The sequence below is a fragment of the Lepidothrix coronata genome, unplaced genomic scaffold, assembly GCF_001604755.1.
Source record: "Lepidothrix coronata isolate B3197 unplaced genomic scaffold, Lepidothrix_coronata-1.0 Scaffold10, whole genome shotgun sequence".
NCBI lineage: Eukaryota > Metazoa > Chordata > Aves > Passeriformes > Pipridae > Lepidothrix > Lepidothrix coronata.
In genome coordinates, this window is record NW_016690190.1 from 8,455,101 (window position 1) to 8,468,714 (window position 13,614).

Here is a 13,614-nt window from a genome sequence, read left to right on the forward strand (position 1 = left end):
TGGCAGATAGCCTATTGATGAGCCATCTCCAGACAGGAAACAAATCTGCTTCAAAAAGTACTCTTTGAACCAAGAAACAACACAGTTAAGCACGAATATGTGAAGATTTTCCTTTCCTGCAGGTGTGTCACAAAACCAGAGCCCAAAGCTTAGTCAGGAAGCTGGATCACTGTTGCAAAGATTAAAGCTGTAACACTTATCCAAAACCTAGAAAGGGTGGGACTTTAATCCAGATACACTTATTGCCCAGTCACAGAAACATGTATTAAAAAGCAAAGCACTAAAGGAATAAATGTCACAAACCATCTATGTGGGAAAACAAGAACTGGCACCTAAACGCAACAGTAAGGGGCAGTAAAACAAAAAAAAAACCCCAACCTTGTTAAAGAATCTCATTTTCTAAGAGTAAATTTAAAGCATTTCTTCTAGACATGAATTAAATAAGTTTGGATCCAGGATTTTCTTAGCAGTCAATCTCCATTTGAGAGAAATGAGGCAGTAAAAGGCTCATCCAGCATTTAGAGCCCACTTTACATGAGGGCACACAACTCAGCTTGAGAAGAAAGGGCCTCAGGTTAAAAACACCACATAAAGCAGCGTTGCTGCAGCTTTCAAGTATTCTTCATGGCACAATGTAAAACTCCTACTATTCCTGATTCACTGCAACACTTAAGAGAAGATGATTTCAAAACACACTCAAGCAGTAATTCATCAGCTTCTTACTGCCACAAAAGAAGTTTCAGAATCGAGCACTAGGCAGAGAGTCAAGTATTCTGGCAGAGGTTTGTAACATGGAAAGTCACCCCAAGAATTTTTCTGTCCTACACCATAAAATGTGGAGACAATACTGGTCACCACAGCAGAAGCAAAGGAGAAGTAAATAGCAAAACTTAACAGATTTAGTAATTATTATAGTTATGCTACTGTTAATTAAATTAATAGTTACTGTAACAATAGAGAGAACACTTGCAACAGAGTCAGCTGCTGTCCCTCAGGTCCTGAAACTTAATTACTACAGGGTTATGGTTTGGATCTCCTGCACAGAAGCGACAAACCTGTGACTGGAAATGGATTGCATTTGTTTTATCTGAGCAGCACAGTCGTGTTACTGTAGTTCCCTCTTGTGAAAAAAGACTGAGGGAGCAAAACTTCTGACCCATTTTTCAGGGAGAATGACGGGCATCCTGGAGTCCTATTCAAAAGCCTTGCCTGCCATCCAACGCTATTCCAGCAAATAGCTTGACACCACTCTGTGCACTCGAGTTCTGGCTTCACAGAACAGTTAACACACACAGCTCATGTAGTAAGTCCTTACTCACACAATCCCACTCTTCAAAGGTTGCTGCCCCAGAGAGAAGCGACAGGGAACTCCATATACACACACACGCATTTTTATTTTAATAAATAGAATTTTACAGGCTCAGGCTTTTTATTTTAAATCACATATACAGAACAAGAAATGCCTGACCAAGTAACATGAATTAAACTACTACCTTGGGAAGGAATACATGCCCTCTGTAACACTGAAGACCTCAACTGAAAAGGGATTTGCCAGCAGCAAATAAAAGCAAATTTGCCAGCACAGTGATTTACTTCACAGATCAGACAACTTGAAAGAGATGTGGCCAAAGCAAACAAAGTGACCCTAAATGGACCACTTGTCTTTATAGTGTCACAACAGTGTAAGGAAAGCCAAGAGCCCAAATGCCTCCATTTCCTAGTGCCACTTCTGGATGAATATGTATGTCTTCACATCCTTTGAGCAATACATTCTAACCACAAGTAGAGAGGCTAAGCACAGCAGGTATGCAAAATTATTCCATTGAAGAACAGATATTGGATGACACAGTAATGTTATATTTCAAGATTTCAAATTAGCAGATGCTTTTGCATCCCCTTCAGTATGGCAGTGGAACAGATCCCACCTTCTCTCATAGAGGTTTAGTCCAAAAACTTCCTGTTGGCATTAGCACCAAAGAGAGCCACTCTGATTTCTGGCATCATCTGTGGAGAAAGAGCACATCAGTTCCATGCAATGGGCAATACAATTCCTGTATGTTCCTCCTGCAGGCACCGTGGGATAGCCAGGCTAGGCTTCAAAATTAACAAGTCATTTCATTTGAGCTTTCTGAAGTCTTTATCAGATCACACATTGCCTGCTTCTCTCTAGACTGGAAGGACTGCCTGTACTGCAGCATAAGAAATAGATGCCAGAGCTAGTTCAGTGGCTTTTTTTTTTTTGCACTAGAATTTAATAGGTCTCAGCCAAAGTTTCTGGTCCCAAGCTTGCTTCAGTAATTCAAGGTAGCCTCAGAATTTCAGCATCCTGACTGCAGTGTAGTCATACCAAGTCTTTCAGTATCATAATTTATAGAGTTTTATGCTCAAGCTTAATTCAAAAGGGATCATTCTGGGGAAAGCCATGTTTGTTGCAGACAAGCACAAACAGTAGGTAATTTAGTCCTTTCTATTAAAAAATAACTTTTGTCATCCACGTTGAAATCTGATCCCATGCATTATTGTGACACACTGGAAACAGGAGGATTTAATTACAAGACCAAACTAGTTAATTGTACTTTGTTCACCTCAGTTGTTAGAGAAACTCACCTGCTGGGCTACAAGGTCCAGTCGACTTTCCAGGGTATTGGAAACCTTAATTTTACCATCACCATTGTAGATTTCAACACCTCCAGCACTAAAAAGTGACAAAAAAAAAAAAAAATCTGTGAACTCCACGGGTCAGAGACAGAATGTGGCAGAGAAACTATCATAAACCAGCGTTTATAAGCAAGTCAGATACACAGATTTTTATTTCTAAAAAAAGCAAACTTTTTGATCATGTGTTAACAGGAATCAGCACAAAGTGATCCAGTGAAGCAGCAGTGCAAAGCACCTTTGGAGTTATCAGAGCCCACAGCCACGTGCAAGGGTCCTCATCAGCATGATCTAAATCTTAAGTGGAGCTATGAAACTTGTCACTTCAAAACAGCTTCAGACTCTGTGTTATTAAGACAGCTACCAGATTTCGGAAATGAGGGTGAGTGATAAAAGAATTGTTTGTTGGTCCATACACAAAGATCACTATCAGAATATACAGCTTTGTGCCATGTTCTTTAGAGCCTTGCAGACAGAAGAGACATAGACCCCATCAAGTGATTATCCTGCAGCACCTTATGACTCAGTTTGCATCATCTTGAGACAGAAAGCAACATCCATATCCTCTCTCTTAAAAAGACCAGTGGTTAAGTTTCTATGTGCAGTTATCCTCTACTCCAGTACTGTGTGAATCAGGCTGGAGGGTGCACAAAACTTTTACTGACATTTCTGACTGAGACACTGCTTGCCTGGAGAAAACTGCAGAGTCTGTGCCTGATTAACACAAAGAAGTGCCAAATTCCACAAGAACAGCAGCAGGCACTGTGAGGATGTTCCACACTTAATTTTCTGAGAGTGTTCTAGTACAAGCTGCGTCTTGAAAAGTTGCATTATGTTAGTCCTGCGTATAAAACACTCCCGTTTTCCTTACATGTCTTCTGGCAGGAAGTTGTCTTGGTCAATGTGAACATCCACATCTCTTTTTATGGCATTTTTGTAGACAGGAATGCTCTTCTGTACTGCACTCTAGATAGAAGATAAACCTCCAGTTAGCACTGACAAATGCTATTGCACCACTCAGGTTCGACCACTCAATTATTTGTAGTAATAAAATGAAGGGATTGAGGCATCTTTTTTTTTTTTTTTAATTAAGCAAATGCATTTCAGTTTGGCTTTTGAGCCAAACCCAATTATTATTCTTAATACTGTAGCAATGTATAAAGTTTCCAACGTAATATCCAAGCAAGCAAATGATCCCCAACTTTGGAAGCACACTTAGATTCTTGCATTGTATCTACAACAGAAGTGCAACAAGCAAAGCTTGTTTTCATGTCATGCAGAAGGGATCTGAGCAGCAAATATTTGCAGTCAGGTCTAGGCCTTTGTGAGCAGGACACTGTCAAACCATTCCAGGTGTCTTACCTTAACCATTGGGAGATCCGGCTTCCTGCACCGAACAACTAATCTGGGCTCAAGCAGCTGGTAGAATCCCTGCAGGGAACAACCACTTCAGGATCATACAGTCAACATTTTAACTGTCTTAGAATTATTTAACCCCAAGAAAGGAAAGAAGCTGATCAACTTGAAACCCAGAACCTGAAAATATCAGCCTCTTTTATTTAGTTCTTCGCTCACAAGTTCACCTCATGCAGACATTCTGTGAGGACAGCACCAGTACCTGGGAAAGAGCCCAAATATGGATGATGGGTTTGGAACTCAAGTGCAACTATACATGGAATCATAGGATTGTGTTGGCCAGTTAATGTTCATGTATACACAAGGAGCATTGCTGTCTATGTAGACTGAGGATGCAGCCAAGCTCTTGAAGACATGCAGTAGTTTCAGATGCCTGTTCTAATAACTCCTGTCTTGCAGCTCCTGTGGTAATATCTGAGACTAGAATAGATTAAAATAAGTTTAGTTCCAGTTTGAAGAGATCTACAATGATCATCTAGTCCAACTGTGAGTACAGATCTCTCACTGGATCAAATATAATGAGCCAAGACAAACGTGGCCAGTTCGCAAGAGAAGGACAGGTTTGTTTGATGTACAGCAATACCAGATCTGAGTGTGGCAAGGAAACCCACTAAATTGGAGGCACAAGCTGGTAATAGACACTGCTGAGAAAACTCAGCCATCCAACTGTGACAGGAGAGCTCGTGGGTGGCTCCTGGGAGTTCACAGAAACAGGACCAACCCGTACCAGGAGGTGGCACCAGGGCCCGCAGGACTGACCTGGCCAATGCCTGTTGGATTTTTGGCAGTTAATTTCTGGGGCTTGAGGACGTTCTTCTAGGTAAGCAAAGCTTTGATTTCTACCTCATATGCCTCTCACAGGCACATGCCATACTACAGCAAATTTGTCAAAGCCAGGGCTTATTAAGTCTCAAACACCCAAAGGACTTTAGAAGCGGATAACTACTAAATTCTGGGTTTGGAGAAACAGCCTTTGTCAAAGGTGCATTTGATCCAGCTAATTACTACAGGACCTTAATGTGTGCAGCCTAAAATGTGCATGTTACAGTGTATGTGTGCACATCTGCAATTATTGCTACAATGGAACTGCTGCTTGGTATATCAGGTTCTACCCCTCAAAATAAGCTGCAACCTCTTCTGTTCAGAATCCAAGCCTGAAACATATTGAATTGATGTTTAAAACCCAAAGATCACCCAGCAACATTTGATCTAGACTCCAATACAACTGTAATTTCCAGTGGGTTATTTCTGACAAAAGAAACTTAGGGGGATAGGGCAGCAGTGATCTGTGTTCTACAATTTAAATATTTACCTGTAGAACTAGTCCATCCAGCAGTGTCTGGTACCTGGCAGTATCCTTCACCACCTTGGCAAGTCTCTGCTTGGCCTCATTCAGCAAATCCTACATTCAGAAGAAATCAGATCAGCAGAGCCCATCTGTTTGGCATTTGGTTTCGTGCCTACCAACTTTCTGTACTTCTATTATAGCTATCACACCCTGCCAACACGTAAATGTACACTCCAGCTGGTGTTCATCCAAGCTAGACCTTCATCTCTGTGCATGGCACACTATCCTCTCCAAACACTTCCCTTCTTCCTGCCCTGATCTGAACTCATTAAAATCTGACAATAACTCCTTTCTCATGAAAAAGGGAGAGCTCAGTAGTAAAAGGATAGTACCTGCAGCATTAATTCAGACAGACTAAATACGTTGTAAATAAATGCTTCATGTAAACTAATAAAGTTGTCTAAACAAATTTTTCAGCTTTATGGTCAAACAAAGAAACCTAATCTATCTTTCTAGCAAATAATATTCAGGTTAGGTATTTTTTAATTGTAAGCAAATGCAAGTCAAGATTTGAAAGAGAGAGTTTATTTTTTAATTTGAAGAAGTTGGTCTTGACTATCTTTATTTGACAAATCAATACTGGATGGGATTGAATTTTTAAGAAATTTGAGTCACCTCAAACACAGCTCCTAGAACTGAACCATCATAATTACTTCAGATAAAGAAACCATGATTTGGTATAAACCCTTCCCTACTGTCCTGCCTCATGGCATTTAGAAGAAGAGTGCAGGGTTACACAATCACTGTGAGGATATAACATTATCACAATTTAATGCCATGGTCAAACCTAGTTACACTGCCCTCCCTAGAGGAACACAGCATTTCTGGAACTGCTCATCTCTCTTCACGAAAGAAGCCAAAGATCTGATAAGGGAAGAAAGAGTGAGCAGCATGTGATTTTAAATGTCTTAAAATGAGGAAGAGTGTTTAGAATTACTCAGAAGCATGAGGTTGAGTCAGCAGATAAATGAGGAAGAGATTACCCAGCAGAGACTATCACAATAGAATTAGCTCTTCAGCTACCCACCTTCCTCTCTCTGTGAATACAATCTAAAGTTTGAAACTCGGTTTAAAGAGTCAATAAACTGGTGATTTTCTTCTGCTAACTCCCCTTTTTCATGGTAGAATCAACTTGAACATTATCCTTTATCCATTAGCTTTTATTTTTGACTTCCACAGGTCTCTCGGCTTTTCCAACAGCTCAACAGCCCCACCTAGCAGAGCAGGAACTGTCTCTAAGACAGGCGTGGGAACGCAGCACAATGAGCAGAGTGAGAACACACTGCACGTGGTGTAAAACAAACACAGTAAGCCCGACCTAAGCCCAAACTTAGCCTGCTCTGATAAACGATCACTCACCCTGTAAGTCAAGACACAGACTGGTCACCTACTAGAACAAGAAACAAAGCTTTTCATGTAATATGGGCCACCGAAGGAGACAGAAAAGCCCAGTTAGTGGTGTTTTAAGCCTCCTTGCTTACACCACGGCAGCTTTAACACAGAAACGTTGCTTCGGGCAAAGAGAACCTCAAACTTCTACCAGCCGTGCAAGAGAGAGCTCCTGCTCTTTAAAGAAACAAGCTGTTGTGCAAACGACAGATACAACAGTGCCTGCAAGGTTCCTGGGAACAGGAACAATTGTATTTTCCTAAAGGAACACGTAATAAAAACAGTGAAAATAAGCTAAAGTAGATCAGCAAATCTGGACTAAATCCTTAATGCCTTTTAGGAGCAGCTTGGAAAGCCACTTTCGTATGTTGAAGCAAACGTCACTCACTCCCAAATCCTATTTTTCTTTAGAGAATTGTTACATTTCCTTACACACGGCATAAATAGAGCCTCTGTGTATTTACTGGAGAGATACTCACTGCAATAAGGTCATCCCTTGCCTTGAGGACCTTCAGTCTTGCTTGATTCATCAGGTTGGACATCTGACTGCAAGTTGAATGATATACATTTATCAATCCATCAGCCTTTGACAGAAGAACTGCAACATTTATCTGTACACCTTAAAGATAACAATACTACAACATTTAATAATGAAGCCTGTTCACCTGTTTGAATCTGTTTCTGAACCTGTACAAATGATTAAAATGCAGAACTCTGTCCTTAAGTAAAGACCCACCCAAAATAAACCTGACATGATCATTTGTCCCAATGTAACAGACCAGGGCAGATTTCCAGAAATTAAGTACATAAAGAAACATGAAGGATCCTTTCATTGCTCTTCCTAAAAGTTACACTATTGTAGCTCAGCTCTGACAATTTCTCTCCAGAAAAAAACCCTAGAAACTCAGAATTAAATATATCATCCGTTTGCCTGTTTGCCAGGGAAAAAGAATTTTGTATAAAATTAGCAATAAAATGAGAGGTCAGGCTTTGAAGTCAGCCATCTAACCTAAGCAACTTACATTTTCTTTTGCTGTTCTATTTGCTTCTCCTTCTTTTCATAATACTCCATGATTTTCAGCCTCTGTGTCTGAACAAGGCGACCCTTCTCAATGTTGAATTCTTCTTCTGCCTACAGTAAAAATTAAATAACTGAAGTGGAAATTGATTCCATGGGCTGAAAGAAACAGAACCAAAATGTGACAGCCATTCTATCAGAGCGCATTCACAGACAAGATAGGATGATACAATTTATGGTTCCACATAAAATAAAACATTTCAACCAGTCCTCAAGTCAGAGTGAGTACAAGATGTGTTCTGCTAAACTAGAACCTTGCTCACCAAGATAATGCTTATTTTATTAACTGACTGAGGCATGTTTCCTTGCAGCATTTATTCCTCAGGCACAAAATTACCAAATTTATGTATTATATACTGTTACACGAAACTCATTTTAGCTTCAGCTCTGATTTGTTTTTACAGAATTGGTCTCTTTTCTGGCTACAAAAGATTCTACCTAAAACAAGGTACCCAACCCTCAGTGTCCACAAACGTCATTACTTTAAATAATTCTTACACAGGGAGAGTAACAGTATAGATGTTACTTTTGTGTAAAGCCTAGCCAGGCAGCACGTGAAAACACATGGAAAACTTCCCTATTTATACCTGAGAATCCAATCCCAACCTTTGACTTCTGTTTGCAGATCCTCAGGAATACCTGCTTTGGTGCTGATTAAATATTTGTGTAGATCTGAATGTTTAAGGGAGATTAAATATTACTAGTAATGCATATGCTGAGTCCAATACCAACAAGGTGTTTCTGTAGTGGTACAATGCACACTGTTAGGGCTGTAAGGCACCATTAATCCTTCTTTAGTAAACATCTACACTCTGTCACCTGATTAATATTAAACTTGGTCTCTTGTGGCTTAACCTAAGTGAAGAATTCTGCAAGTAATTCAACACAAGCCTTAAACATGAACTGATGGTTTAGTTCCCCCAGGATCCTACTGAATCACATCTAGAATTAAGACTGCAGCTGTCTACGCAGTTTTAGGTACAGTTATGAACCTGGTTACAAACAAACTTTCACCAACATAATCCAACCAGTCTAACTTTCATCTTTTAGCATTTTGGGACATGTATGAGTTCTTGTGCAATATTATAAATAGTTACAATAAAACAATACTATAATTGTTAGCACAAACCTCAGCAGAATTAATAGTTACGAAGAGAACTCCTTCAATCCTCAGTGATATCAAGTTATGTACAGGAGGTGGGGAAAGTGTTTCACTTAATCCAATCCAGTCACATTATCACTCAGACCTCCTGATTGCTTAAAAAAAAGGAGTGAACTTCCACATGGATGAATTTTTATCTGAGAACCACTAAGGAAACTTAGGCCAAAATATAGCTCCAACCTGTTTTCATCTGTCAAAAGTTAAGAAATGTTAACTTTATTTGGCAAACCATTTTTTGCTATGTAATAACTAAACATGAAATCAGCTGTAGCTTACAAAGGTGTTCTAGGCCTGCTCTGACTGCAACTATCAAAACAGGATGCCAGATGCAGTTTTCCTTTTGCACTTACTGACAGTGAACTTCCATTTTTACCTTTGCATCTATTTCTTCAGCCTTTTCATTGGCTTCCTGCTCAATGAAAGCCATCATATGCTTGATCTGTGACAAGAGAGAGGAAAGAAAATATTTTGTGTAGGAAAGCACTTTGACTAGAGGAAGTAGGTATATATATTTCTCATTTGTACAGCAGGCCCTTCCATATCCATTTACTAATTCATATAATGTTGTTTGCAAACAAAGTTAAATTGAGCATGCAGGCCAAAGAGTCAGTTTATTTTAGCATTGACTACAAGAAAATTATTTTTCCCAGTAATTCTACATAATGGTGTTTCAATGGCTATCACTAGAAGAATGTTCCTCAGATATGCAACCATACAAAAAAACCCAACCAACCAAACCCAACCACACAAAAAAAACCCAACCAACCCAAAAGTAAATTTGTATAAATGTGAGGCTGGGTGTTTTTCATTCTTCACTAATGAGACCAACATTTTGGCCTCCGGGGTTTAGTTAAAAAAAATATTCAAAAATCCTCACGCAGCAAAATGAGTGTGTTTGTTATGACATTTACATGAAACAGAGAAGACTAACAGAGATGGCATCTGAATGAACCTGGGCCTTCCACACTCAGTGACCAGTGAAGCAAAGCAAAGGGCTACTGACCACTCTGGTCAGATCTGTGCAACCAGAAGTTCCTTCAAATACCTGAGAAATCTTTCCTGAAAAAAAACCATAATAAATTCTGTAAAGATCTACAGGGTCATTAAAAAATGCTGCTACAAAATGACTTTACAAAGTAGTTGCATGTCAGTTTGGAGGAGCTGGGGAAGGAGACAGAGGCAGCAGTGCTAGTTGATCCAGACCACATCAAGCATATCACATGCTGCTTCAGAGCCTGGTATGCACCAATATATTCCACTTGGAGAATACTTCTGAAGCCACCTCAAAACACTATAAACCACAGGTCCAGCATCTTAAAGACAAGGAAAGCAATTATACTGAGCTCTTCTTATCTATCACATGCCTTTCTGTGACCAGGCCTAAGGTCAGGATCCCATTGTGGGGCAAACCATAAGGACTCATGACCACACAAACTGCAGCTGGGAAGGGGGTACATCCATTTCCAGGGGCAGATGGAGCAGACCACAAAAAACTACCGGCTTTTTGCTTGCACTTAGTGCTGAGACACGTTTTGCAGACAACCCACTCTGAGTAAACTCACACAAAAGATTCTACTTACAGAATCTCATGTTAAAATGTAATATTTTAAAGAGATTAGGAAGGTGCCAAGTTGAGCACTGAGCCAAGGTGCAGAACAGCACTATGCCCACAGAGAGGAGAAAACAGAAGTGAACCAACAAGTGGAAGATTTTAAACACGTGCAGTGGAAGAAGTGAACAGTAATATCCACATCCTCAAATCAAATCAGCAATTTTTCTTCTAATTCCAGTTTGCAACACTTTAAAGTGTGTGTCTACCTACAGCATCAGTTTTCCACCCTGCACTTCAGAAAGGACAAGAGAGGCACATAAAGTAAGGAAATTATTTTGCTGAATAGCCTATTGTTGAAGGAGACTAAGAACTTTTGTACAACAGCAGCAACCCTCACATTACTGAGTCACTTCCTCTATCGTGGTTTGGTTTCTGGATTTTGGAAAAGTACTTCTAACAATTCTAGGTGTTCAAGAAACATCCTCTGCATACAGAAAAGGAACAAGATGGAAGTAAGCTAATACAGAACTCACTGCCCCTGGTATGGTAAGACTGAACAGTGTCACTTCCTTCAAATGCTGCTGTACTGAAATCCTTTTTTGCTTTTTATAGACATGAAAAGAGGTCCACAGTGAGATTTTCACATCTACAAATAGGATTACTTTTAATAACACTAACAAAAAATCTATTTTGAAATGAGATATTAATTTAAAAGTATTATTTCCTACAGAAGGGAAGAGAGGGTTTGCCTATCAGCAGTATTGTGATTATCCTTTCCATAGGAAGTTCTAGATGTTAGACTGGCTGTAGCTAGAAATAACTAGATGGAACAAACTATTAAACACCTCTGACAGAATAGAGCAAACAAATCTATCAACGGGAAAAATCCTTAATTAGAGATGATTTTCAAAGTGAAAATTATTGAAAGCGCCATGGCGAGTAGGTAAGAGGGTCAGTTGGCAAGTTCTTGCCAGATTTATACACATTCAGGACTGCCATATCATCAGCATTCCTCTTTCCAGTCAACAGGATCATCCAAGGCTCAGGAGTGTAGAGCATTGACAGGAAAGCTGCAGATCTGAAATGCTATGAGAATGTCACGTTTAGTACATCACCAGAGCCTGAACTAACCTTTGAAGTTCAGGTCCATCATGGCTGAGCAAGGCCACCCCTAAATCCAGATTTATTTTTATTCTCTTCATGGAAGAGGCAGGAAAAAAACAAACAAGCTTTGTGGATAAAATGCAATGTTACAAGTCTCCTTTAGGAGGAAGGCAACCCATTGATTTTACTTTCAATGCGATGCTTCCTTGCCAAGAGACCATGTTTACTGAATGAGAAAGTGAGACACGAAGTACTTGTGATGCAAAGGACAAAGGGAACTTGCCTGATCTGCTCATCACCTGTAGGAAACCCCACAGACCAGTGCTGACTGGATCCGTGCAGCCTTTAACACGGCACAGCATTTCCAAACCAGCTAAAAGCAGCTTTTTTAGGCGGGGGCAGTGTTTACTGTCAACAGGGACAGGCTGTCCTGCCCCGGGAGGAGGTGTCTGCAGTCAGACTTACTGCAGGGCTGTAAGTTTCCATTTCAAGCCAAGGCCAGGCTGCCCCACTCTGCTTAGACGTGAAAAAGGCATTCAAGAACACCACACATCCCACCCAAAGGCTGAGGTACAGCCAAGTGGATGTAGGACAGCTACAAGCAAAAGAGAGATGGAAAGTCCTTAGAGAATCATAGAAGGGAGGTTGGAAGAGACCTTTGAGATCACTCAGCCCAACCATGAACCCAGGACTACCCCTGCAGCCCCTAAACCACTAAACCATTAAAATGTGTCACCCAGATGCCTCTTGAGCACTTTCAGGGATGGTGACTCCACCACCTCCCCGGGAAACCTATTCCAATGCCTGACTACCCTAAAAACGAATTTTTTTTCCTTCTAATATCTTCTGAATCTCCCCTGTCTCAGCTTAAGGCCATTTCCTCCAGTCCTCTCAGGGCAGAAGAGATCGGCCCCGGCCTCTAAACATCTACCGCAGCATCTAAAAAGCCGGCACTTGTCTAGGGCCGTGTGTTTATGTGCCTTGAAGTGCAGCTAAACCCCGCAGACAGCAAACAGCCTGCTCGTGAACCCTTTCCTTATAACCTGGCACAAAACGTCGCCAAAACGCTTCACGGAATAAACCAGTTTGTTCAGAGACTTCTCCTCCCCTTCCTCCTTTCCCAGAGGAGCGCCCGGCTCCCCCTCGCAGAGCAGGACACACGATTTCACACCCCCAAAGCCCGAACCAGCCGCCGCCGCGGGGGCCGGGGCCGCTCCTGCTCGCGCTCCCCACGGCTGAGGCCCCGCGGGCCTACCTGCTTCTGCACGTCGGCATCGCTGAGCGCCATGGCGGCGGTGTCTGCGGCGGTGGCGGTGACAGTGGCGGTGACAGTGACGGTGGCGGTGACAGTGACGGTGGCGGTGACAGTGGCGGTGTCCGAGGACGCGCCCGGTGCCGTCGGTGCCCGGAGCGGAATCACATCCGGGTCGGGTCAGGCGGCCGCGAGCCCCGCCCACCCCCCTCCCGCGGGCCAATGGCGACCCGCGCACCGCGTGACGTCACGCCGCCGTGCGTGGCGGGGCGGGGCCCGCCGGGGCCGCTCCCGGGTGGGCTCTGGAATGGTTTGGAATGGCTTGGAACGGCTCGGAGTGGCTCCACGGAAGGAGGCTCCGCGCCCTCCCCCGGCAGCCTGTGCCAGGGCTCTGCCGCCCGCAACGTAAAGAGGTTCTTCCTCGTGTTGAGGTGGAAGCTTCCTGTGTTTAAGTTTGCGGACACTGCTCCCCCAGCCCTGTCGCTGGGCACCACGGAAAAGGGCCTGGCACCATCCTCTTGGCACCCACCCTGAGGATAGTTACGTGCACTGATGAGATCCCCTGTCAGCCTTCTCTTCTCCAGACTAAACATGCGCGACTCCTGCAGTCTTTCCTCAATAAGAGAGATGCTTCAGACCCCTCATCACCCTTTCCAGC

General features: G+C 42.1%; 1 protein-coding gene across 1 annotated transcript; it reads right to left on the reverse strand.

Annotated features, from left to right (window-relative positions):
* Nucleotides 1–1,375: 1,375 nt before the first annotated feature.
* ATP6V1E1 (ATPase H+ transporting V1 subunit E1) lies at nucleotides 1,376–13,153 on the reverse strand. The gene is made up of 9 exons (XM_017804896.1): nucleotides 12,960–13,153; nucleotides 9,422–9,487; nucleotides 7,831–7,940; nucleotides 7,288–7,354; nucleotides 5,384–5,473; nucleotides 4,018–4,086; nucleotides 3,527–3,621; nucleotides 2,608–2,695; nucleotides 1,376–2,004 (listed from the first exon to the last, which is right to left on the reverse strand). Exons 1-9 carry the CDS (start codon nucleotides 12,990–12,992, stop codon nucleotides 1,942–1,944), a joined length of 681 nt encoding a protein of 226 aa, XP_017660385.1. The 5' UTR covers nucleotides 12,993–13,153; the 3' UTR covers nucleotides 1,376–1,941.
* Between the last annotated feature and the right edge of the window lie 461 nt (nucleotides 13,154–13,614).